At 44.7% G+C, this 26,616-nt stretch overlaps 1 protein-coding gene across 1 annotated transcript in view; it reads left to right on the top strand.

The window, feature by feature from the left end:
- Positions 1–15,690: 15,690 nt before the first annotated feature.
- LOC311580982 (sodium- and chloride-dependent transporter XTRP3) overlaps positions 15,691–26,616 on the top strand; it is a 47,160-nt gene continuing 36,234 nt past the window's right edge. Inside the window, exon 1 of the mRNA XM_084752817.1 lies at positions 15,691–15,967. Within this exon, the coding sequence (XP_084608943.1) occupies positions 15,847–15,967 (121 nt within the window). The 5' untranslated portion in view covers positions 15,691–15,846. The remainder of the gene's footprint in view (positions 15,968–26,616) is intronic.

A 26,616-nucleotide genomic window follows, 5' to 3' on the forward strand; every position in this document is an offset into this window, starting at 1 on the left:
CTGGTCTGGAATTTTCCTTCCTTGGTAAACATCTGTTACTTGAAAGCTGCCAACAATGTTTTTAAGCCCATAAATAATTAACTTTTTCTCAAAAAGCTTGATCTCCGGTCATATTCAGCAAAACCTTTGAATACTTGAACCAGCATTTATAAGTACAGACAGTGATCTGAAGTAAACCTGTTTTGAGAACAGGACAGTAGAGCAGAAAGGGAGTGAGTAGTAGGAACAATGACCAACTCGCTGTGTCTCTCAGGACAGTTCCCATCAACCCAGCAGAGGTCCTGCGTGACTTGGGCTCCACAGCAATGGGGCGTGTCTTCAGAGTGGACAGTATGGAGCCAGCTATCAGTGTTGTATTGTGGCTGGTATTGTGACTGTTCCTTACAGTCCTCAGCTGCCCAGCTTCCGTTTCCTGTGCTGAGTGTTCTTACCACATACTTTTCGACCTCAAAATGACATTTTAGGCTTTTTCTAGGATCCACAGGGTTTACTTTAGATGATTATTACATTATCCTATTTTTAATTGCTTTGTTTTATCAGACCTTTTAGGTAATATGTATCCATTTTAAGGGAATATATAATGAATTTTGGTAAATGTGAATCCCCACATGACACTGCCACAATTATGAAATAGGATATTGTATCTTTCCCAGCCCCTGTATCAGTCTTCCTGATTCTGGCACCTGAGCAACCATTGATCTGATAGCTTAATGTACCTTTTAAAAAATTCATATGATAGAATCATAAGGTAATTGCTAAATGTGGCTTCTTTCATTCAACTAAGTATATTTACTATTTAAGATCTGTCCTTTTCCATGTAGGTGCCAGTAACATATTCCTTTTACTGTTGAGAAGTGCCCCAGTGTATGGTCTATCATAATTTATTCAACCAAATCTCAACAGTGCTTTCAGCGATATTTACTAAACCTCATATATATATATATATATATTTTTTTTTGCTTGGGTGCCTATTGTGTGCCATTTGAGATACAGCATGAATGAAACGCCATGTGCCTAATGGGGTTAAAGATGCTCTAGAAAACAAACATTAGTAACTAGATTATATAACTACAGGCATTAGCTCCTTATGGCTGGTCTAACGAATTGCACAGTTGGTGGCTTACCATAACAGAAGTGTGTTCTTTCTTAGTTACAGAAGCCAAAAACCCTAAGTCAAGATGTGGTAAGTTGGCTCTTGCTGTATACTCTGATGAAGATGTGCCCTGTGCCTTTCCTGGGGCTTCTGACTCCGAGCGTTGCTCTACGCTCTTGTCACCTTCTTTTCTATGTTCCCTTTCCCAAGAGCACTTGGACTGGATTTACTGTCCATGCTAATCCAGCATGCTCTCATCTTGAGACCCTTAATTACATCCGGAAGAACCCTTTAGATTGTAGGTGGACGCACCAAGTGTTAAACAGTGTTAACAGGAAAGTAGAGTAACTAGACAAGGGTGCTGGAGGACTGCAGGTCAGTAGTGTGGTCAGGACAGTCCGGTGAGACAGCGAACAAGAGCAGTGAGAACAGCAAGCCACACGCACTGCCTGGGGATGATCTGGTACATTAAAAGGCAGCGAGGAATCATGTGGCTGAAGCCTGCCAGTGGGAATATTGTAAGGTTCAATGTTGATTGATTTGGAACAGGGTCTCACTGTGTAGCCCTGGCTGTCCTGGAGCCTGCTTTGTTGACCAGGCTCACCTTAAACTCACAGAGATCCACTTGCCTCACCTCCCCCATGCTGGGATTAGAACTTTTAAAGAGTTATTTGCTATTTATTTTATATGTATGAGTGTTTTACCTGCGTGTTTTTGCATACCACATGCATGCCTGGTGCTGGGAACAGAGCCCATGTCTCTGCAAGAGCAGCCAGTGCACTTAACTACTGGTTTATCCAGCCCTATGGGCTCAGGATTTTACACTTAAGAACGTGGAAAGCTTTTGCAAGGTTGTGAATCTTAAGATGATTTAAAAAGAACAAAACAAAACAAAACACACCTGACAGTAATATTAGAGGAGGCTATTCTGTGGCCATCCGAGCCATTCGGGAGCCACACAGGTAAAAGTAGCAAGCTAGACTAGAAGTGTGCAGGTGGGACGAGTGTTTGAGACTCAGCAGACTGCAAGGTGTACACACCATACGCACATAAGTCACAGAATCTTGCCACAGGATTCTTCTAGAGCCCAGATGAAGACTCACCCCGTATCTGCACCCACAGAGCACTCTGGCCTCTCCCAGGTACTTTCGTCCTACAAAAGCACCCACTCTCCTGAGCTGTAGCACCTATGGTTCATCTGGGCTGTCTGGCTATGTTGTTTCCATTGTTTAACTATGTAATGGGACCATACATCCTATGTATTCCACTGCGTCCTCCTCCATCCACCACTGGGGTAAAATTTCAGAGATTTCATCTCTGTTATTGCATATAGCAATCATTTGCTGCTGCTTATTGCTATATAGAATTCACCTTTTGTGAATACCCTGTCCTTTAATCACCTGTTTTACTAGTGATGCACATTTGGAGGTTTCCAGTTTGGGCACAGAGAATTATATAAACATAAAGTGTGGTGTCATTTCTCAGTCACAGCACATGAATATTCAATATTAGTGGATATTGCTCAGTCTTTCCAAGTTGCCAACACTGTAGGAGAGCTTGGTTTTGGAGGTAAAATTTTAACAGCGTATCATCCCTGATTCACAGACGATGAAGAGAACTCGGGGCTTGACTCCAAGGGTTTGCAGCTGGGCCAGGCTGGAAGGGCTCAGTCTGTATTAGTTGTATTGGAAGCAGGGATAGAAAAGTAGGACTTGTTTTATATAAGCCTGAGATGCCAAATGGGGTACCACACAGGGGCTTGGTCTGGGTTAGACGCGAAGCACTAGGAGCGTCAGGAATGGGCATGCTAAGCGTGGCAGAGGTGGTCCCACCAAGGGAGTAAGGTGGGAGCGCAGGGTGCCCTGACGTCATGACATCTAAGAGAAGAGAGAGTCAGCAAGGAAACTAAATAGCAGGAGCCTGTCAGGCCACAGGGAAACCTAGAGGGTCCTTAGAGGCAACCTCAGGGTAATACATCTGCAAGAAGAGGTTTGTCTGGGTCAGACAGGGCAAGAAGAGGACTGACAAGGTGCCATTTCAGTGAGGTATGTCGCGCAGGGCATTGCTTGAGACCATACTAGTTTTGCTGTTGACTTTTGCCGGTGAGAACGGGCTGGCCTGAGTAACTAGAGGAAGTATTAGGAAGAGAGACAGGGCGGCCACTAGGGACAGGATGAGAATGAAACTTTCTAAGCAAAGACGTGAAGGAAGTCAGGGAGCTGCGCATGGGTGTCTGGAGAGGACACAGCAGTGCAGAGATGAGGCTCTGGTAGAGCAGCGGGTGGTGTGCTATGCTTGGAGCCTTGAACAGGGAGAATAGTGGGAAAGTTGGTCACAAAAGCAGTGAGGGGTCAGGTCACTGCTATGGTTCCTCATAGCTCACTGCAAATACTTTGTCTTTTGTGCTGAATGGGAGAGCTGCTCAGAGGGTTAAGGCCAAAGAGTGACATGGTTTGACCTAGTTTGACAAGCTTCAGCACCATGATTAGCAGTGATGTGTCACATGCTAACCCTTTAATCTCCAGAACACAGTGAGTTCTGCTGTTATCCCCAAGTTGCATCAACACTGTGCTTGGAGGTCTAAACCAAAGCAAAAGCTAGAAAACAAAATGGCCAGTGCTTCTAGGTGACAATGATTGTGCATGTTGAAAACAGCGCTCTGCAGGGCTATGAGAGCAGAACTTGAGGCTGTGGAGTCTACCTACCACACATGGTCAAAGTGTTCACCTATAAGAAAAATTCAGCAATGTAATTCAGTTGGTCTTTGTTGCTTCAAGTTCTATACAGTAACAGTTGACACAACAGAAAGATGTCCATAGTCATTGTATATGATTTTATACAATTCTCCCTGTGACTGATTGATCAAGCCGATAACAGAATTAGTAAGGAAGTGGAATATAGAGACTGAAGTAACACATTGGGCCCAGTAAATACAGCACACATAACCCTCTTTGCACTGCACCCCACCTTCCTCTTAAGCACAGTACTAGTATATTATGAAAATCAGCCAGCCTTATACTGCTCCATGTTTCAAAGCCAAATGGGTTCTAAAACAGTAGTTTTAGAAAATCACCAGATGTTATGTCCAGAGTAATGAAACAACAGCTGCAAACAGAATGTCTGGGCAGTAAAGAAAGTAAAACATGAAAGAGATGATGTCACTGTAAAGCTCAAACCCATGCAAATCAAAAGCATTTCTTTTTCAGAGTATGCAGGAAAGTGTAGTCGTTCCTGTGACCAAATATCTGACCAGAAGAAAAAGGAGGAGGGGGAGGAGGAGGAACAAGAACAAGAAGAAGAGAACAAAGAAGGAAGAGAAAAGAAAAATCATTTAAGGGAAAGAGGGTTTGTTTTGGGTATAGTGTGCCTTGGTAGGAAAGATGACAGAAATTTTCCTCTCTAGTCAGGGAACAGAGAGCAGCTGGTGGAGTCAGAGCAGAAAATTTTAAGTCTGACCCTAGTGGTCCTCTCCTCCAGCAAGGCTCCACCTCCTGAAGGTTCAACAACCTTCCAGAACAGCACTGACTGAGGACCAACTGTTGAAACACATGAATCTTTGGGAGAACGGTTCACATTCAAACCACAACAGAGTAATAGAATCATGAAGAAAGGTAATAAATTATAATCTCTATACTGTGAAAAATCAGATTGTCTAATCTCTGGGGGAAGGGAGAAAAGTTGAAGAAGTGGACAGATTGTACTCTTCAACTTTTTGTTTTGTTTTGTTTTGTTTTTCAAGACAGGGTCTCTCTGTTTTAGCCTTGGCTGTCCTGGACTCCAACTCACAGCAATCTACCTGCCTTTGCCTCCCAAGTGCGCCACCACGCCTGGCATACTCTCCGACTTTTGTATGTGGTAACTATGTGGACACTTGCTTTGTTACACATAAATTGTGACATGCCACAACACAAAAGTACTTCATGGATCAAAATAAAACAGAAAACATCAATAAAAATTATGATGCTGGGTAGGTTAGATATTAAGAAATGGAAACAAAAATCAGAAGAGAAATTGTGGAAGACTGTCATTTCTTGAAATACTGCAGGAAGTGGATTTAGCAAAGCTGCTCCTAGGTGGTTCTTGAGCTGTTTCCAGGCTCTATCGGCATCTCAGAAAGCAGGGAAAGGTTTGGGCTCCTTGAATTCATGAGAAGAAATTTGTGTGACGTATATGGCAAAATTATCCTTGTCATACCTGGGAATGATGGTGCAGTATTCCCAGCACTACTGGGATCTCTCTCTCTCTCTCTGTCTCTCTCTCTCTCTCTCTCTCTCACGCACACGCTCACACACGCGCGCACACACACACACACGCGCGCGCACACACGCACACACACACACACACACTCACACGCTCACACACACACATGTGCGCGCACACACACACACACATGCGCACACACACACATGCGCACACACACACGCGCACGCACACACACGCGCGCACACACACGCACACACACACACACTCACACGCTCACACACACACACACGCGCGCACACGCGCACGCACACGCACACACACGCACACACGCACACGCTCACACACACATTCTCATCCTCTTCCCCCACCTCTCCCTCCCCATCCCCTCTCCCCCTCTCCTTACTCCTTCTCTTTCTCCTTCCCTCCTTTCCTCCCTCCCTCCCACACATGCCTGTTACTTGATCTGAACCTATTTTACAGAAGATATTTTTGTTTTGTTTTGTTTTCAGAAGATTTGTTTGTTTTGTTCGAGTAGCTCTGGCTGCCCTAGAACTCACTTTGTAGAGATTTGCCTACCTCTGCCTCCCGAGTTCTGGGATTAAAGGCATGTGCCACCACCATCCCAGCTTTATAGAAGAAATTTTAAAAGTAGAAAAATCAGAAGTTGACAATAAATGATGGCATTAGAGATGGTGGAGAATGGAGGACGAGCTCAGAAGGGAAAAGTTCAGTGACATGTAAGGAGTGGCAAGGAAGCATTCTTGCTCTCTGAAAATAAAAAGGGCAGTATATACCCGTTGCCACAACAACCTTTAGGTGCCAGATACTCAGCACAATGCTGTCAACTACATTTTTTTCCTTGAGACAAGCATCCGTGGATTTGGGGTTTTGAGGTTATTGCTTTACTTTTTAGACAGGACGTAGCTATTTAATGTGCATGTGAGCTCTTGATTTTTCTACGTCAGCTTCCTGAGTGCTGGGATAACAATATGTGCAGTCACACATGGCTTGCTTTTGCTTTTTCAAAGTCTCACAGATTATTCTGATATGTAGTCAAGTATAAAATTCAGTATGCCTAGCTATGGTGCTTAAGAGCTACAGAAAGTGGCTAGCATCACACAATCACCTAAGGGTGCAGAGGCAGCACACATCCCTCGGCAGTGACCAACAGCTCCCTAACTGGACTTAAGACTTGCTCAACAAGAGAGAACGCATGACTGTGCTGGAAACCTAGCCAGCTGCTCAAGGCTAGTGAAGTTGTGGATCTTAGAAAGTCACCTACGACCAGCCCTTTACTAAACAAGCACACCCCCTAACTACATTCTAAATAGTTGTTCATATACAACTATGTTCACAGACAACATGCACCCTCATCAAAGAGACTTCTCTTTGCAATAGACAGAGACCACGACAGAAAACCACAACCAATCAAAAGGCTGCGTTGTAGAGCCCAGTCCCAACAGATACATCTACAAAACAATTGATGGAAGTCAGGCTTGGGGGACAGTGCAGAAGAAGGGGTGGAAAGATTCTTAAGAGTCGAGGTCAGAGTTTGCTGTGCGGTTGTGTCTCCTAGTAATGACAAGCCATTACAGAGCCTCACCAGCGTGCCCGCCTAGGCACGAACTGAACGAGGACGTGAACAGGAGATGTGCTGCAGTGGGTAAGGAGACGCTCACAAGGCCCCAACCCCGCACAGCTACAGGCAACTAAGCAATGCTGGGGAAGAAATAGTCTTCCCCAGGGAAGAGCGCACCAGTTAATTATCCAATACTAAATGGTCAGCCCCGAAAACACACCAAAGGTAACATTATACACACTGATCAGGCTGTATTTAAGGGGTGTGTGTGTGTGTGTGTGTGTGTGTGTGTGTGTGTGTGTGTGTGTGTGTGTGTGTAGCAACAATGAAAAAAGGCCATGAATTTGAAAGAGCAAGGAGCAGCATATGGGAGGGCTTGGAGGGAGGAAAGGGAAGGCAAAATTTATGTGATTATAATCTCAAAAAAAAAGTGTGGTTTTTTTTTAATCCAGTATGCTTTTAAGATATCAACCTACATACAAACTCCTGGGTTCTCTAAGGTGGGCCCAAGAGTCTGCATGTCTGAAGCTCTCCCCTGTGCTGCCCACGCTCGTTGACAGACCACTCTATGAGGATCCAGAGGTGAAAAGAAATCTGAATATACTTTGAACCTTGAGCTTGTGAAACAAAGCATATGTATTTCCTGGCACTGTGGGACTCACAGAGCTTCTGCTGTTGTGAGATGAGAGAACAAACGCAAAACAGCCCAGCAGGACACGGTGGATCTCTCAGGGGTCACTAGTAAAGACAGCATGGCCCCAGCCACATTTGACCCTGGAAAATATTTCCACGGTGCTCCAGCTGTTTTCCCCACCAGATTATGCCTTCTAGTTAGTCTTGATTCTTGTTCCCATCAAAAATATTTGAGGTGAAGGAATAAATATAGCCAAGACTAACAAAGTCTCCAAGGCTTCACCGCTGTTCCCTGGCTCCTCTGTTTCCATAACACGTGGCTGGGTCTTGCTTAACCCACGGTGATCAGCTGAGTGGTCATGGTGAGAAGCCAGAGTGTTTTCTAAATAAGCTTATTTCTGCATCTGTTTGAACTGACCTGAAAAATGTATTTGTTCCATTTGGGCCTTTCTGAGCAAACAATGTCCACTTTGTTTCGTGTACACCACCTAATTATTTCAGGTTCCACAAGCTTCGATTCACAGAAACTCATCCAAGTTAGTTACACTCTTGACCACGCTGTCCTCTGGAGGTGGGTGTATGGGTAAAAGGCCACACTGTGCTGAGTTTATATTAGTTGAAGTCTTAAGAAGTCCTGCATTTCTACCATTATGTTAATAAAAACATCTATTGTAGATTTTCCCTACTTTTTCCAGAGTTTGCTTTCAAATATTACATTTGCTTGATTTTATTTTCTCATCTTGGTAAATTTCACAACAGAAAAGGACAGGAGACAGCCAGAGCCTGTAGCTGTCACCTCAGACGCAGTTCTGTGATTGCCACCTTGTCTTCAGTTCTGGCTAGCAACTTCTTGCTGTCCTTAGGGCTGTCTGCCTCCTGTCAAATTTGTTATATAATCTAAACTGCTTGGAAATCAGTGTTCAGTGAAGGGTCAAGACTGTTCCCCCGCTTGAAAAGTGCAAAATATAGACTGAGAAAGGTTATACATATTTCAAAAAGTATCCATTTCCCCCAAAATTTCTTTCATAACAAATGCAACTATTACATAGATGAATTCTATCTATTTTGTCACTATATATTCACAGGTGTATGCATAAAAGGGTTAGGTTAAGCAATTCTCTGCAAGTAACTAGAGAAAAATATAGAAAGAACAAAATCTCACAGTGAAACAATCAAATCCTAGGCTGGCCTCAATTTTGTTTTTTGTTTGTTTGTTTTTGTTTTTTAGAATTTTTTACTAAATAATTTTTACACATACATTTATATTATTATACATATATACAATAAACTGCCTACAGCAAGAAGAACCATGAAACAATCAGGAATTACATAAATGTTACATTCATAGTGTTTTGACTACTTGTATTTGGCAGCCATGAAGAAAACATCTTTGTTATCTTGGTGCATCTAAAATTCTGAATGTAAATCAATATCTATCATATCTCATCATTATCAACTTAAAACATCTACCTAGACCTGAAAGCATCTTAACTCCTATACAACTAAGCTTAATTGTAAAACTAAAACTAAACTATCTGGTCTTCAACCCCATCGGAGACTTGAGAAGGAATAAAATTAATTACCTGAGTAAGTAAGTAATTAAGAGAATGGGACATCCTTAGCCCCAAATTGTAATGACCCTCATTTCTCTTCCTCACTGAGTCTGGGATTACACACATTCCATCACACTTGGTCTCCCTTTGTATTTTGTACTGATGATGGATTTTAATATTTTCCTTCACCAGACTATGTGAAATATGAGCAATTACAGCTCTAAGATAAATACGGGAGTACTGATGTTGTTGGTTTTTTTGTTTTGTTTTGTTTTTGTTTTGTTTTGTTTTTTTGAGACAAGATTTCTCTGTGTAACAGATCTGGCTGTCCTGTAACTCACTCTGTAGTCCAGTCTGGCCTCGAATCATGGAGATCCACCTGCCTCTGCCTCCCAAGTGCTGGGATTAAAGGCGTGCGCCACTACCACCCAGCAGGAGTACTGTTATACAAGCACATAAACATTCATGTTTATCCATTTACATGCATATTCATATATGTGTTTTTATGACTACTGCATGGATTATTTGTAAGATGTCTTGGCATGTTTCATTGCTGTCCATGTAAATATTTGTATTAATACCTATCTACCAGAATACAAGTACCACAAAGTAGCTAGCAGCATTCTTCATCACAGCATGGAACTTTAAATAACCCAGATATATATATCAACAGCAAAGCATATAAATTTATAACCATGTAAGTACTATTACAGACTAGGCAAAACCACTACAGCTATAACGCCAGTGTAAATGTGAGAAGTCAGTATGAGTGGCAGACATCAGATGCCAAAGAAGCAACACTAAACTTTCCCATAATATGAAGTTTGAACACAGGTAAAATCCAGGCAGTTTTCAGGGATTTGTGTCTAAGTGAATGCACAGAAAAGTAGGGGAGTGTCAATAGGTCATTTTCAGGGAGAGGACTGGTATCTGAAAGGCACGCAGGAGAGGAACGGGTGCTGACAACCCCTTCCTGAGACAAAGGAAATTGTCCTTCGGTTATGACATCTTGCCTTAATTTAAAAGTTAACGTGCACATAGTGTGTCAGTCTAGGTATCTGGTAGTAGTTCCAGTGTGGATATATGATGACTCAAGCTGAGGGGACATTGTCGTCCTGGCTTGTGAGGAGGCTTAGCCAGAAAGAAGGGCACTTCCCTACCCCTCCTGCATAACAGAGCGAAGAAGGAAGAAGAAGAAGAAGAAGAAGAAGAAGAAGAAGAAGAAGAAGAAGAAGAAGAAGAAGAAGAACGATGTGCTATGTTTGAGAATAAATTCGTTGTAATTTTGACCACTGCTACCCTTTGCAAAATAGTAAGGGCATCATAAGTAGCAACAAATGTGGGCCACATATTTAGATAAAGAATTGGTGACCAGCAGACCTAAAAAGTTTGTAAACATGTTAGCAGACCTTGAGAATATTTGCAAGCAGAGGAAAGGAGAGAAAGTGGAGGAGGAGAAGACCTGTAAGAAATGAATGCCAGAAAAAGAGAGCTGACTATTAAGGAGTTGCTGAAGATAACTAGGAAGGAAAGTTGATGTCAGATTTGAGAGTTTCCCCCTTAGCTATCTATGGAATCACTGGGCTTCTGTTAAGTCATCAGTGGAATAATCGATGTGGGAGGAAAGGTTTGAGGCACACAGAGAAGATGGGACTCAGGGCCACAGGTTAACACCTCAGCCAGAGATGATTAATAATGGGGCACGGCCCTGCTGACATCTCCCACCTGGCCCTGCTGACATCTCGCACCTGTGCTTGCCACACACAGCCACAGCCTCCTGAAGCTTCTCCAGAAGCTCCTAACAGCAGCCCAAGGGTCCAGAGCTCTGGGGGTTTGGATTGCACAGGAATAAAACACAGAAGGTACAGGGGAAATGTGGGTGGAAGCAAGAAGTGTGAGCAGATCCACCACCTGTGAGGTCCAGGCAGAGGGGGAGACTTTAGAAAAGTGGGGAGGGCCAGGGTCACGGCTTGCTGAGATGCAGAGCTGAGGCTGGAGTCCATGAGACAGAAAGGCAGAAAGAACAGGGGCCTGCACCTGGGTGAGAGCACAGGAATTTCCCATCCTGCAGTGAGAGTTGCCTTAAAGGATGGAGTCACCTTTAGCATATGTAGCCTCGCTGCCAGAGGAAGAGGTTCTACAGCTTTGGAGAAGCCTGTGATGCCCTGGTCAGCACCCAGAAGAAAGACACATCCTCTCCTGAGGAAAACAGTGCAGCATGCAATATACTGCTCTGTCTCACACAGCTGCCTACAGCGTGAACACAGAGAGGCCTGCTTCACAGCAGGTCAGGACTGTCCAGTGGACGTTGTGTAACAATGGGCATGCTCTGTGTCTGTCTACTCCCCACACAGAAGCCACCAGCCGCAAATGTCATAATGGACAGCAAATCCCAGGTTCTTTATAAAAATGGGCTTAGCTGCAAGTTCCTGGCAAGACCTTAACACTTGGCAAATACCACACAGAAATAAAATACTCACAAGTTACTGGGGCCACTCTGTGCACAGTACCAAAATCCTAGAGACTCTAGGGCTTTGTGGGCAGTTTCTGAAAATGGCCAGAGTACCTAGTATGAGAGATCTGCCCCTGGGAATACAGGAGAAGAGTCTGTTTAATTTTTTTAATGTCTATCTTAAAATCCATGAGAAAGGACTAACTTTACATGCATCGTAGTCTCATAAAGCTTCATTTTAATGTTCCAGAGCCCTCAGAAGTCAGAAGAGGGTGTCAGATCCCCTGCTAAAGGCATTTCAGACAGTTGTGAACCACCACCTGGGTGCTGGGAGTTGGCTTAGGTCCTCTGCAAGAATAACAAGTGCACTGAGGCAGCTATGGTGCCTCGAGCCCTGCAGAGGTGCATTTGTTCAGAAAAGTGCATTGTAGGTGTCCTTTCTGCACTGTGGCTGACATTGTGTCCTATTCATCCTCAGAAGGTAGATTTTTTTTTCCCACTTGCTGAAAAATGCTGTGTATTTTTTATACTTAAGGGTTAAACTCTGTTTTCTAGAACCCAGGTATGCAAGGGTCAAATTCCTCAGGACTCAATTTAAAAAAAAATTCTCAAAGCTTTGCAAACAAAGCTAAGGAGTTTGGACTTTATCTTGTGAGGAACTGGAAGCTCTAGATGGTAGTTAGGTAACAATGGAAATCAGGAAGATGAGCAAATGATTGACAGCTGCATGGCCTTGACAGGGCGGGCAAGAGTATAGAACTTAGTGACCCACGCCCACATACTCAGCCCTCCTCCTCTCTTCCACAGTGTGGATAACACGGACCGCAGGCCTCTGTGTCTGGGTGTCATAGACACAGCAAAGGTACAGTCTGAAGAGAGTTCGTCCTTAAGCCAGAGCAGGCACCTCTGAGCACTTCAGCTTGTCTGAAAACTCTGTTTTTGGGGCTCCAAACACCCCAAAAGAGAACCAGCTTAGAGAGCTGAGCTCACTCTGCTGCCCAGTCCTCTGTGGGGTGCTGAGTATGCTACACGTGCTTGGGGCTCGTGCAGGGGTTTTGAGAACTTGTTTTATTAAATCTGTTGCTGAAGAGTAAGTGAGCATATAGATTATCTAAAGAAGAATTAATACTTAAGAGCCATTCCCAGTTATTTAGTGCTCTCTACCATCCGCTAAGCTGTTTAGGCTATACCTATATGGCTATATTGCTGTATGTGCCTGGTGAGAACACCAGCTCAGGGTTGCCATAGTGGAGGCACAAGATGGCCTGAAGTTGGGGTATTTACACCACAGAAATTAACAAACAGATGAGAGATTTTTCTGCAGAAAATGCATAAACATTTGTCAGCCTACCATCAGTGTCCGCACACTGCATTTCTCTCTTCATGTGGAAGTCCTCACCACCACACTCTGTGATTTCAGCAGCCTATCAATCAATCAATGGATCTTGTCAGACTTGAGTTTTCAAATGGATTTTTAGGATGGCATAGTGATCTGACTACTATGTTTGCAGTTACTTGGCCTATGTGATTCTTTGTGTTACACACACACACACACACACACACACACACACACACACCTCACAGAGAGATAGAGATAGAGGTGCTTCCCAAGGTAAGTACAGATGCTGGTCTTATTCCTGGGGTAGGGAACAAAAAGACATTGCCTCCATTGAACCAACACATTCCATGTCAGCTCCTGTATCCAGCAGGTGGTAGCTGTTCTGGGTATCTTTCTGAGATGTCCAATTCCCAAATGTCACTGTGTAGCCAAGCATGCTGTAGAAAAACTAATTTTTGATGCCAAAAAACGTATAAGTATATAACTAGAGGCAGCAACATCTTGTTCATCCAAACTATTCTCCACTGTGCCTATAGGCAGACCATTTGCCAGGACTGCTGGGGATGGGGAGATGGCCCATCTGGTAAAGGGTCTGCCTATAGGCGTGAGGGTCTGAGTCTCCATACCTGGCATCCACATAGAAAGCCAGGGACTGTGCACACGACTATCTCTCCAAGTACTGGGGGGAGGGAATGCGGAGCCAGCCAGCCATTGCAGAAGCAGGGACATCTAGGATTGGTGGCAGAGTCTCAGGAGGCTGTAACTCTCCATCATGCAGGGACTTGCTTTGCTAAGGAGCTGAATGTCCAGGGATAACTTCATGACCTTGGGGTTGATAAAGAGGAGGTTGGGCTTTTGTTATTTTTGTTTGTTTGTTTGTTTTGTCTCCCTATGTAGTCCTGGCTGTCCTGGCCTCACTATGTAAATCAGGCTGCCCTTGAAGTTACAGAGTTCACCACCTCACCTGGCAAGAAAATGTTGTTTAAAATAAGACATAAGAGGGAGGAAAGACCATGAAGGTAACTTTTAATTTTTTTTTTATTTTTTTTTTATTTTGTGTGTACTGTATCCATATGTATGCAAATGTATGTAGGTGCCCTCCAAAACCAAAAGAGGGCATCAGATCCCCTAGAGCTGGAGGTACAGGTGGCAGTGGACTAACCAGGAAGGTGCTGAAAACTGAACCTCAACCTCCAGCCTGCTTGTTTGTTTTTGAGATAGGGTCTCCTATAGCAGGCTGTCCTGAACTTGCTATGTAGATGAGGATAGCCTTGAACCTCTGGTCCTTCTGCCTCTACCTCCCAAGTTCTGGGATTACAGGTACACAGCACCATACATACCCAGTTTATGGAAATCTAGGAACTGAGCACGGGGGCCAAGTGCATGTTAGCCAAGCACATTCCGCCCAGACACTTCGGGAGGGCCAGAAGGCAGCAGAGGAAGAAATGGCAAGAGGCTCTTTCGGTGGCCCAGTGAGCATATGGAAAGGTAGCAGATTTGTCAGTTGTCAGGAAAATCAAAAGGCAACTTGAAGCATCAGCACAAGTCTAGACAGAACTTTATAAACAGAATGGCAGGGCCAGTGAGATGGTAGGGTCACTTGCTCTGACCCCCACAAATCATCTCACCTCCACTCGTGCTGTGGCACCTGTCCCCATAAATGTTTGTTTATGTTTTTTTTAAAACAGCAGAGGGCAGGAGGCTGGAGACTCAGCAGTTAGAAGCCCTGGCTGCTCTTCCAGAGGACCTGAGTTCAATTCCCAGACCCACATGGTGGCTCACAGCTGTCCGGAGCCCAGAACACCCTCACACAGGCATGTGTGTAGGCAAAACACCAATGCATATAAAATAAATTATTTCTAAAATAGAAACAGGCCAGGGAGTGATTGATAGAGTGCGGAGCAGCTAGCACTGACAAGGACGTGAAGGTGTTTCCTAGTGCTGCCCACAGTTCCAAAGACGAGCAGTCAGTCCCTCCATCAGAGGAATATGCTGGTTCTGTTCATAGTAGCCACAAACTGGACCAACACAAGACTGGACCTAGGCATGGGAGGAGGCAGGAAAGGAAGAAATCTATCACCTGAGCCCTACTGTCCAGAGTCCCTGCTGCTGTATTGTGACTTTGCTTTCTTCTTCACTGTTTTAAGGTCAAAAGTTCCAGGACAGATAATTTGAGCTTGTTGGGAGAACGGGGTGGGGGTGGGGCAGAGTCACGAAGAACAGATTACATCACTGCAGCAAACTTCGTGGGGTCAGGTTCAACTGTGTACCTCCTTGTTGGACTGGCAAAAGCGTGGGAAATCTTCGGTTTCCACCTCGCCTAGAGGATGAGACTGTGGCTCCCCTCGGCCTCACAGCAGGTGTTCAGAACCTGATTGTGCCCACATTACAGGTGCAGGCAGGGCCTGTAGAATGCGTGTGTGCTAGGATCAAACTCACACAAGTGCTCTCCAGTGCTAGGGGAGTGTTCTGCCACTGAGCCTCCCCACCACTTCTCTGTGCAAAAACCATCTCTCCTCTGGCAGCCCTGAGTCCCTGTCTGTCTCTAGGACTTACCTCTTCGCTTAAAGTGTCCCTGCATCTCCGACTTAGGTGAGCTAGGTGGTATGAACCCAGTGAAACTGCCCCAGTGGGTCAAAAGAAGTTAAGAACAAGTCATCCCGTGGCCTTTAAAACTTTCTGCCACCTGAATGTCAGCCCTGGTAGGGTGGGAGGTGCTGTGTTTTCCGGTCACGCAGCCGTGCCAGGCATATAGTAATTGTCATCGATTAATCAGTAAGAGGTCGAGGAACCGCGATCCTTTCCCCGAGCTCTGAAGTCCACACCCGGGACCAAGGAGGGGCGCCTTCATGGACTAGGCTCAGCAGGGTGGGGCTCGCCGTTCCCCACTTGCGGGCCTCGCCCCTCTGGGCGCGTTAATGAGATTAGCAATTAAAAGGCGGGCAAGCGGCAGCGGCGGCCAGAGGCCAGGCCCTGACAGGGCGAGCGCGGGACATGGAGAAGGTACGGCCTCAGTGGAGCAACCCCCTGCAGTTCGTGTTCGCCTGCATCTCCTACGCGGTGGGCTTGGGCAATGTGTGGCGCTTCCCCTACCTGTGCCAGATGTACGGCGGAGGTGAGTGCGGACGCAGGACGGGGAGGGTGCCTGGGTGCTGAGTGGTAGTGGCGGTGGCGTTTAATCCCTTCGTCCCAACTCAGGGTGGCGGTTCAGCAAAGTGCTTCGCGGTCCAGAACGCCAAGGACGGGGCCTTTTGCCCTAAGATACTAAGTCTTGCTGTACTGAGCCCGAGCTGCGTCTCTGACAGGTCCAGGGCAGTGGTGGGTAACCTACTGTCCCGTGGAGGCGGGTCACTCCTCCACAGAGGTGTAAAAGTGAGCTGTAAATTGTTTAACAGGAACTTGTCATGCAACTTGCAGATCCGAAAGTCCCCGACCACAAGTTGAAACAAGTCAAAAGGATTCGTGAGAGATTTCTTTAATTTTTCTTAATAATAATAATAATAAAAAGCCTGGTTTGTAAATGCGAAGACTTGGTTTAGATTTGGAATCACAAAAGGCAGGAAAAACAAATAATTCTATGCCCGGAGAATTTGTTTCTTGGTTCTGCTGTTGTTTTTATGAATGTTTCCTCTGACCCAGGGGGAAAACTAAGGGTGAGGGGTGGGACAGACTGCTGCCCCTCACCCTGTGCTCCCTTAACTGGGAGCTGGGAACTCCTGGGACTGGGACCCCCGAGGTTTGGAAGCAGTCTTAGTATAAAAAAAAGATTCCCCTCTTCAATTCCATTTTCTAAAACCTCATCTAAAGGAAAAACCAGCATTCTAACAGAGGCAGAAAATAATCTGCTCAGTGTCTTTCAATAAGATCAAATGTTAGAAAGGGTCTGAGCCCTTCAGAAAAGGGATTGGTCCAATAAACTGTGGACCATCCACTTAGGAGTGCCCTTGACAGCCATAAAGTTTTAATAAGATTTTATATTACCATTTTTATCATATGACAAGGGGAGGGAAAAGAAGGTATGATTCAAAACTGTGTAACAGTTGTGCTTAAAACCATACAGAGGAAAAGAGAAAAATATTTTAACGTGTTCACAATAGTTCTCTAGGTGGCTCTTGTTTACCTAATAGCATGTGTGTGTATTTACACGTGGGGGGAAAGAGCAATCTAATCACCTTTTTTTTCCCTCACCATTGGACAGTGAAAGATATTAAATTAGTGTAGTATAAAAGTTAGCTGTTGAAGAAAAATCTAATTTCCCTCCTGTCACTCTAGCCAGATCAAAATCAACCCAACAAAAGGCTAATCTATAGATTTAAAGAAACAGTGCATTCTTAATTCTCTGGCTCCGTTGTTTTAATTTGAAGTGTTCAGATGCTCCGTGTGTAGAGGACATATGCCATCCCATGTGTCTAATGCTTCCTAACTGGCTTTGGAAAGATTTGTCAGAAGCAGATTTTCACATATTTGTGTGCTTAGTACACCTGCCTTAATACCATCGTCCCAGCCTTCCCAACCACCAGGGCAGGTAAACCACAGAGTCACATGACTGCTTAATTCCTTGTTTATCATGGCACCATCACCTGAACAGTCTTCAGGTGGCACAAATGAGGCCGAATTGTTGTGAGGTTGAATAGGTATGGGGAGACCTCCAAGATACCGGAAGAAGAAGAAAGCAAAGGAAACTCTGCGTCTGGTGCGATTGTTCAGACAGGTGGCTTGGGGCTGAGGCTGAGGGTGGAGCTGGTGAATGGGTTAGTGTGAAGCAGGCAAGAGGGGGTAACTGCAGGTTAGACACAAAGCAAACGTGTCCAGAACAAAAGCCAAACTGTTTTTCCTGGCACAGTAGACATTTGACGGTTTCTTGGCTGATATTTCCGCTTCGTTGTATGTAGTTCATCTCCGGCCCAGTCCCTGAGTTCCTCTCTGCCGTAACGAGCCACAGGTTCATACCCACCACCCACCAGGCAGCCGCTCTCCACCTCCTGCCGCTCTCCACTTGAAGAGCTTTCATGTTGCCCTCCCTTGCTGATCTTCCTGAGTCCCTTCACCTGTGACGTCAAATGAGCAGGTGCTCACAAACTGGGAGAGTTCAAGTTTTCCTTTCACTCTGCTCATCTAATCCCCCAGTGCAAGGGTCTGCACTCAGGCGCTAAGACAAGACCCTGAGAGCAAGCTGGGTAGCTAGACTAGCCCATCAGCAAACTCTGAGTTCAACTAAGAGCACTTATCTCAGTAAATCAAGTGGAGACTGAAGGAGGAAGATGTCCACCATCAACTTCAGACTTACATTAATACATGGACACATGTATATACACACATGTGTACCCACACGTGTACACACAGGCGACAATGGGGAGTGCTATTGTCACTCCCATTCCACTCTGGATCCATGTAGTCAACTGCCAACAAGTTAATTACATCACCACTAAACCAAAGTGGTTTTAAATTCATTCTTAGCTTCCATTCTAAGAATGGACCAGCCACAACATGGAAAAAACTCTAGACTCCAGAGGAGTGGTTTGCAACCTCGGGGCTCCAACCTCTTTAACAAACCTCTATCTCCCACGGTATTTATATTATGATTCATAACTAGCAAAATTACAGTTATGAAGTAGCAACAAAAATAACTTTATGGTTGGGGTCAGCGCAGTGTGAGGATCTGTAGGAAGGCTGCGAAGCACTGCTCTAGAATCTCAAGGCTATAAAACATCTCCTGACACAGACACAGTCGCAGCACTCCACAACAAGCTTGTCTATAAACTGCCAAATACCTTCCTGAAGCCAACAGACTAGGGCCCTTTGTGTGACTGCTCCCTTCAGCCCTGAAGAAAGAGGGTTAATTCTGAGCACTGTGCTCCAGGTCCCCTTCTTCTCTGCACAACTTTCCCTGCGACAAGGCCAAAAAAGCGAGACTAAAAAGGATGATGAAGAAACTTGACAAAATCCCATTTTCAAAAAAGTCAGCAGGCCAAAGTCTAAGGTGTCAATTCCTTCTGGGATGCAAATACGCTGAATACCAATGTGTGAAAACAAACACCCACTAGCAGCTTATATAAATGTGTGTGTGTGTGTGTGTGTGTGTGTGTGTGTGTGTGTGTGTGTGTATGAGAGGGGGGGAGGGAAGGAGGGAGGGAGAGAGAGAGGGAGAGAGGGGGGTTCAAATGCATGTAAAAATGTCTGGAAGGCTGGAGAAAATATGAATTATGGGCTTCCCCATACGTATTCTATAGATATTTAAACAAGGGGAAATCAGAGGGCATCTGACTCTTTAGAGGGTCAATATCATTCTCAGAGCTAATATTCTGTTCCTCTTCAAAGCCCTCATTTCTCTCCAGAACAGGAAGTAAACTCTTTTAGCTCTCTTAATTCTGCTAACCCAAATTGCTCAAAATGCTACATCTCGAATGGATTGTCCCCTCAGAGATCCAAAATCCGACATTTTATGAGCAGGCCTGAGACTGATACTGCCTATCTTCAGACCATATCTGGAAGAAAGGTAATGGTTGTTCAGATGTCACCATTATATCAGCAGCTGGGGGCCTGGCCTGCATGCTGGGGCCTAAGTCATAGCATTTGCTTTCCATCCTGGTCCTGGTATAAATATTCCCACTGTGGCTGGCCCCAGAATGTTACACAGTCCCAAGGAAAGAGGTGGCGACTGGTATAGCTATGTGAGGCGCTCTGGGAGAGCCTGTACACCAGTGGAGTCAGGTACTGTGGTGATCATGGCTCACACCAGCACCAGCCTGGGCATGGTGCACACCAGCGTGTCTGGGAATGGACAGGGAACTACCCTACCATGTACACTTAGAGTATGTGCGTGCACGTTCAGGCTGTGCTGTTCCTATAGTTCTTGCTGGAACAGATCCTGAGTGTCAGAGGTCAGGCATTAAGTCTCCAAGTAGCACATGCAATTTCCAAAATGAACTTCCAGGTGCCCGGCCCTAAAGTTGTGGTCTGCGCCATAGAGGACCCTCGGCTGTTCTTCTCCAGTGTTTCCAGCATCCACTCTAGTGACGACCTACTTTACCAGGCCTCTGCCACATGTCAGCCAGGCATGCTGTAGAGCATTTTCTGCAGATGTTCAGGCCAGTCTCCACAGCACTCCTAGGGTGGACTCTGTTTGTTACAAAGGGAAAACATGCCCAGAGAAGTAAAGGTAGCTTCAGGAGGAGTGACAGAGGCTCAGAGAAGCAGAGGTAGCTTCAGGAGGAGTGACAGAGGCTCAAATTATCCCTGTCTCCAAATGGGACTCTGAAGCTTCTGTATAAACACAGGACTTCCTCTTGTGGTTCTCTCAGTCAGGGTTTTAGATAGCCCAGGGCTTGGGTATCCTCCGCTTTCTCCTTTAAGAGTCCTGTGTCCCTTTTATTCCAGCCTCTTCTCTGAGTACACATAGCAATGCCTGCTGCCCTCCCTCTACTCCATGGACGTCATCCCCTCATCCTTCCCTGGAAACTGCCTCCTCCCCAGACACTTAGACTAAGCCATTCCTCCTTTGTGGGGTCTCAACCCATGATGGAGAGTGCCAAAGACCAGCTTCAACACCACAGGGTAAACAGAGGCAGGGTGCAGATACGCAGCTGGCTGATCACCCAGCAGACTTTCTCTGAGGGTAAAACGCTTGATTCTCCAGGCTAGAATGATTGTTACTGGTGGGGAGGGGGCTTCCACTGATGGTGGTAATCATAAGCCACAACTGATTGTAACTGCAGAGAGACAAAGCTGATGTTTCCTGCACACGCACACACACACACACACACACACACATACACACATACACATACACACACACACCACATACCACACACACATACACCATACACACACAATACACACATACCACACACACCACATCTCACACATACACACACGCACACCACATACCTCACATACCACACACACACATACACATACACACACACCACATCACATGCACACACACACCACATATCTCACATACCACACACACACACATACAAATCATATCACACACACCACACACCACATACCACACACACCACACACACCGTACACACACATACACACCACACACCATACACACATGTACACCACACACACACACATACACACCACACACACACACACACACACACACACATACACACCACATACACACACACCACACACACACATACAAACCATATCACACACACCACACACCACATACCACACACACACACATGCACACACATACAAACCACATACACACACACCACACACACACACATGAAATAAAACAAGTTCCAACAAACATGTTCCAACATGCTTGGACTGTTATTGAACGGATGGAGCAAACTTCAAAGAAGGGCTCCAACCGACTTTACATATATACACATACACACACTTGCATACTGAGTGGATGGAGAAACTCCAACAGACTCCAACAACTTTATTTTTTTCCCACAACTTATATATATCCCAGCAAAATCTTTCAAGGACTATAAAAATTATAATGCAATTACATTCTATTTTTAAGCAAACAATTACAATGAGTATATGTAGGAAAAACGTGTTCCTCAGTGCCCTCACATGATCAAATGTTTTACATATTATGGATGAGAAACAAATATGAAAAACAAATTATTCCCAAGAACCCAAATATATTTATAAATAAGCAATTTGTTATAGGTTAACAAAGTGTAAACAAACAAGGTAAATTTTTTCAGCCAGTTTCTCTTTACTGGCAGTGTTTTTTAAACCTCTATTTTATTCGAGGCATTGAACCCTTCCACCAACCCCTTAACCCTGGTTATGAGAAAGAATGTTAGTGGGGAGAGGGGGGCACAGACCCCTTTACTTCTCCCAACTGCTTAGGGTCAGTTGGGTTCTTTTGTGGCAACACCAATCTCCATCAACAGCAAACACAGCAGACAGTCTTCTCTGAGCTACTACGTTGAAATGTTTCTCTCATCCATTTCTGGTCTCTACAATCGGCTGCACGCCATACGCCACCACCACACGCCACACTTTCTCTCTCCAGGCTCTCCTATTTATCTTACTCACAATCCTAGACCATGCCCGCTCTGTGCTGCAGGAGGCAGGCAAAGACAGGCCCCACAGGAGGCAGTTGTCAGCTGTGCACACACTAAAGCCTAAACTAAAATCCCACACTTGAGATTAAACAAAGGCATAATTACATAACATAGCTGAGTTTTCAAAGAAACCAAAACTTCCAAATCAGGCAGGTTGTAATTTTGGATTACAAAGAATCAATTATCTTAATAAATAATCTTATAAAAATCTCAAAAGAATCATAAACCTAAACTTTTGTATAAAAAAAGCAGTCATTTTTACTTTAAATCCTCAGGTACACATCTACTCATTAATAATCTTTATTAAATCAGGAAGCTGAGTGCAAAATTGGATATAAAAAAATTAATCACTTTGAACCCTAGCGTCAGTGGGAGAATCACATCAGCTAGTGCTAATTGGGGTATTGTTTTTGCTCTCCAACCTCAAAAGGTCCCTAGATCAACTATTAAGACTGTACTTTTCTGAATTTCAAATTGTTCCCTAAGATTTTCTACATCAGAGCCACTAGCAAAACATCTTTACCTAGCCTTAGTACTCAATCTATTTTTCCAAATTCTTTCTAAAAGTGGTGGCCATTGCTAACAACCTGCATCTCTAACTTCTTTCCAAGGATAGTAACTGAATCATTAGTCTGCTCCAGCAGCAATGCCTGAAAGAGATCAAGCATTGTTATTGTGAGGCCAGGGAGGGGCTGGAATTCCCCATAGACTTCTCACGCAACTCTTATTATGAGGGATGTGGTGACCAGAGGGCAACAAACAGAGTGGTGGCCCAAACGGGCTGAAATCCTCAGGACATGTATTCCTTGGGTCTCAGCCTCCAGAGGCATATCCACCATGGTCAGCTCGGGACAGAAGAGGATAAATGAAAAAACTTAATGTCCATGTGTTGGTGGGAAAGCCTCCATTCACCTGCATGAGTCATCAGTAGCTGTGATATATATATATATATAGGTGTGTGTGTGTGAGCATTCCCAGGACCCCACTCCCAGAAGTCCTGATTGAGTTGGTCTAGATATGAACCTAGAGTGGTTTAAAACTTCCCTGTGGGATTCTTTACAGCCTATAATTACTGTCTTATGTTTTCTTTTAAGCAGTAAGAAGCATAAAACAATTTTAAATGAATAGTATAAACATTGTAGGCACTTAAGTCATTTCATAAATATTAACTCAGTATCAGCCACAAGGTAGGACTTGTACTGTAGGGGAGCCAGCAGAGATGGAGACTACACTGACTACACTGGGACAGGAAGGGGGCAAATGGATACGCAGCCTGTGCACAGGGCAGGTGGAGCTTTCACAGAAGGCTGTGTACTGAAAAACTGAAGGAGGGCTGGATGTATGAGGGCATCTAGAAAGCTTCTAGCAATGGCATCATTAAATGAGACAGAGGAAGGGTAAAATACTCCAAGCAGAGTAAACTGTGCAAGAGGCACAGAGAGCACACATTGAGCATCCATGGCCAGAAACCCCAGGTGGCCGTGATACGTGAAGCAGACAGAGAGCACAGCAACGGCAGGAGAGGTGAGGTGGGGTGAATAAGCAGCCCGTGTGTCCTCAAGGGCTCAGGTTCACAGACTGAGGAAGAACCTCACTTCTCGCTCTTGAGGGCAAGGCTGGAGCTAAGCCAGAGAATGACAAGGTCATCACTGTGAAGCACAGCAGAATGGTGGCCAGGGACATGCTTGGTAGTGGATGAAGGGAGGATGTTACCAGACAGGTATACAGGAAGGCCTAGGAGAGATTCTCTGGCAGCTTTAGATACAGGTTGTCATGGGGAACAAGGATGGTTTCAGTCTTCCTCACCTGTGCTCTTTGTTTTTAAAATACGGACCTTCATCAAGCCCCCAGTGGGAACTTCTAGAGTAAGTGAAGTGGGAGGGAAGATGAAGATAAGGAAGGAGTAAAATGGGTCCTGTGTTGAGCAGAACAGTGGTTATTCAAGTGGTCCCCATCACAGCAAGCTACAGGTCATCTAGGGTGTCCTTCAGAAGTCAAGGAGGCTCACGCCTCAAGAAGGGAGTCGGCTTAGTGGACACTTGCTTGTGGGCTTTGTAGAGGACAAAGGTGGAGGGAGACCCAGAGTCTGGAAACACGGGTTGACTTCCGCTAAGAAGTTAACGTTGGGTTTTCTCTCTCTTTTGAGTCTCAGAGAGAAAAAACACACAATGTAAGGCCTTGGCCCTAGGGATAAATGTCACACACAGAAAAGACTCTTCAGTGATATTCCTGGGTTCAGCAGATAGGATATGTTACGATGATCATCAGAGAGGCAGTCGCATACTGTAGAATAAACTATTGTATGAGTAGAAATTCGGGAAAATAGAGAAGCATATGAATAATAAAATACAAAATCAGGGTCTAGAGATATAGCCAGGTAGTAAGGCATTCACCTACCAAGAGCGAGGCCCTAAGTTGAATCCTTAGTACAAAAAAACAAAAACAAACAATAAAATAGCTGAAATTCCACCACCCAAAGATAATAACTGTTCCTATTTTTACTTTAAAAATTAGAACCACATTTTACATTTCACTTTGATGGTTTGCTCTTAAAATGACCTAGCCTAGGGTCATTTTGGCTCAGTGAGTAAAGGCTTCTGCTTCCAAGCCTGATGACTTGAGTTCAGTCCCCAGAACCACATGATGGAAAGAGAGAACCAATTCCTGCACATTGTCCTCCAACCTTTGCATTTTACCCCTGTAAAAGGCCTTGACATATATGAGTGCCCCCATCCTACATGCATACAGAGAGGGGGGGGGAGAGACAGACAGACAGACAGACATGGAGGGAGGGGGAGGGGGAAAGAGGAGAACGCCTAGCCAGGCATGATTAATAACAACACTCAGGTAGGTGAGGCAGAAAAACGTTGAGTTCAAGACCAGTCTATGATCCATAGTGAAATCTATGAAGAAGACAAAAAAGAGGAAGAAGAGAAGGAGGAGGAAAGGAAGAAGGAAAGAAAAGAAGAAACAGTAAAAGGGAAAAAACTATTGTAATAGTTTTCAAAGTCACGTCATATTCTTTAAGAAAAATAAAATAGCTCTATAGCACTCCATTTATAGAGGTAACAACACGTTTAACCATTTTCCAGTTGTGGAACCTAATCGCTCTAAGGTTTGACACTTATTATTGAATCGTAATTTTTTAGTGGGAGAGTTGGATCCATTTATAATCATTATCAGACTATATTTGCTTTATTTGTATTCATCTTTTTAAAAGATTTATTTAATGTATATGAATGATCTGTCTGCGTGTATACCTGCAGGCCAGAAGAGGGCACCATATCACATTATAGATGGTCGTGAGCCACCATGTGGTTGCTGGGAATTGAACTCAGGCCCTCTGGAAGAGCAGCCAGTGCTCTTAACCTCTGAGCCGTCTCTCCAGCCCTTATTTTGATCTCTTATAAAATATATTTGCTTTTTTCCTCTCAAATGATTACGTTTTAAATTCTGATTTTACTCTACTAATAGTTAATTCAATTTTTTGAAAGAAAGATATTTATTTCTTCAGTCAGTGTCAATCATGAAACGTTACCTTTGACATTACCCTGTGGGATTGAAATTCCATAACAGATTGAAATTCCATTTTATGTTGTCATAACTGGACAGACCAAGTGAGTGATTTGCAATGCACGGGTGTGTGTTTAGCTCACGAGTCTGAAGGCTGAACATTCGTAGAGTATGATGCCTCTACGGGCGACTTTTTTCATTGCTATTTCAATACCTTACAAAGGCACCCAAGGAAAGAAGAGCTCATTGGGCTCACAGCGTCTTCCATCCCGGAAGTGGTGGCAGCAGGGGCACGGGAGCTGCTGTTTTCCCTACTACCACCATCACTGTCATTTCTACACACAGAGACACAGACAGACAGACAGACAGACAGACAGACAGACACACACACACACACACACACACACATGCAGACATAGATACATACACACACAGCACAGACACACACAGGCACACGCACATGCACAGGGTGTGTGGGGAATGTTATCTGTTCGCATATATAGCGGCCAGAGGTTGCCATTGTGTCACCTTCAACTGCTCTTCACCTTATTTCTTTTCTTTTCTTTTCTTTTTTGTTTTATTTTGTTTTTTTGAGACATGGTTTCTCTGTGTTGCCTTGGCCGTCCTGGACTCACTTTGTAGACCAGGCTGGCCTCGAACTCACAGCGATCCGCCTGCCTCTGCCTCCTGAGTGCTGGGATTAAAAGGTGTGCGCCACCACGCTCAGCATTATTTCTTAATTTTAAAAAAGAGTCATTTTAACTTTACGTGTATGAGAGTTTGGTCTGTGTGTATGCCTGTGTCCATGCCTGGTGCCCAAGAAGGCCAGAAGAGGGTGTTGAATTCCCTAAAACAAGTTACAGATAGCTGTCAGCCACCCTGTGGGGGAATTGAACCCATGTCCTCTCTGCAAGAGCAGCAGGTGCTCTCAACCACTGAGTCATATCTCCCGCCATCCGCCTTGTGTTCTGAGACCGAGCTTACTGAACCTGCAGCTGACCAATTCTGTCCAACTAGCTGCCCAGCAGCCCAGGGATTTACTGTCTCCTGTCTCAGTGCTGGCATGGAAGGGATACTCAGCTCTTTCTGTGGGTGGGATCAAACTCAGGTCTTCATATTCGAAGGGCCAGAGCTTACTGACTAGATGATCTTACCAGCCACTCATTCTCCTCTTTATTCAGCCCGGAACCCTAGC

This window comes from Acomys minous, assembly GCF_964271855.1.
Source record: "Acomys minous genome assembly, chromosome: 13".
Taxonomy (NCBI): Eukaryota; Metazoa; Chordata; class Mammalia; order Rodentia; family Muridae; genus Acomys; species Acomys minous.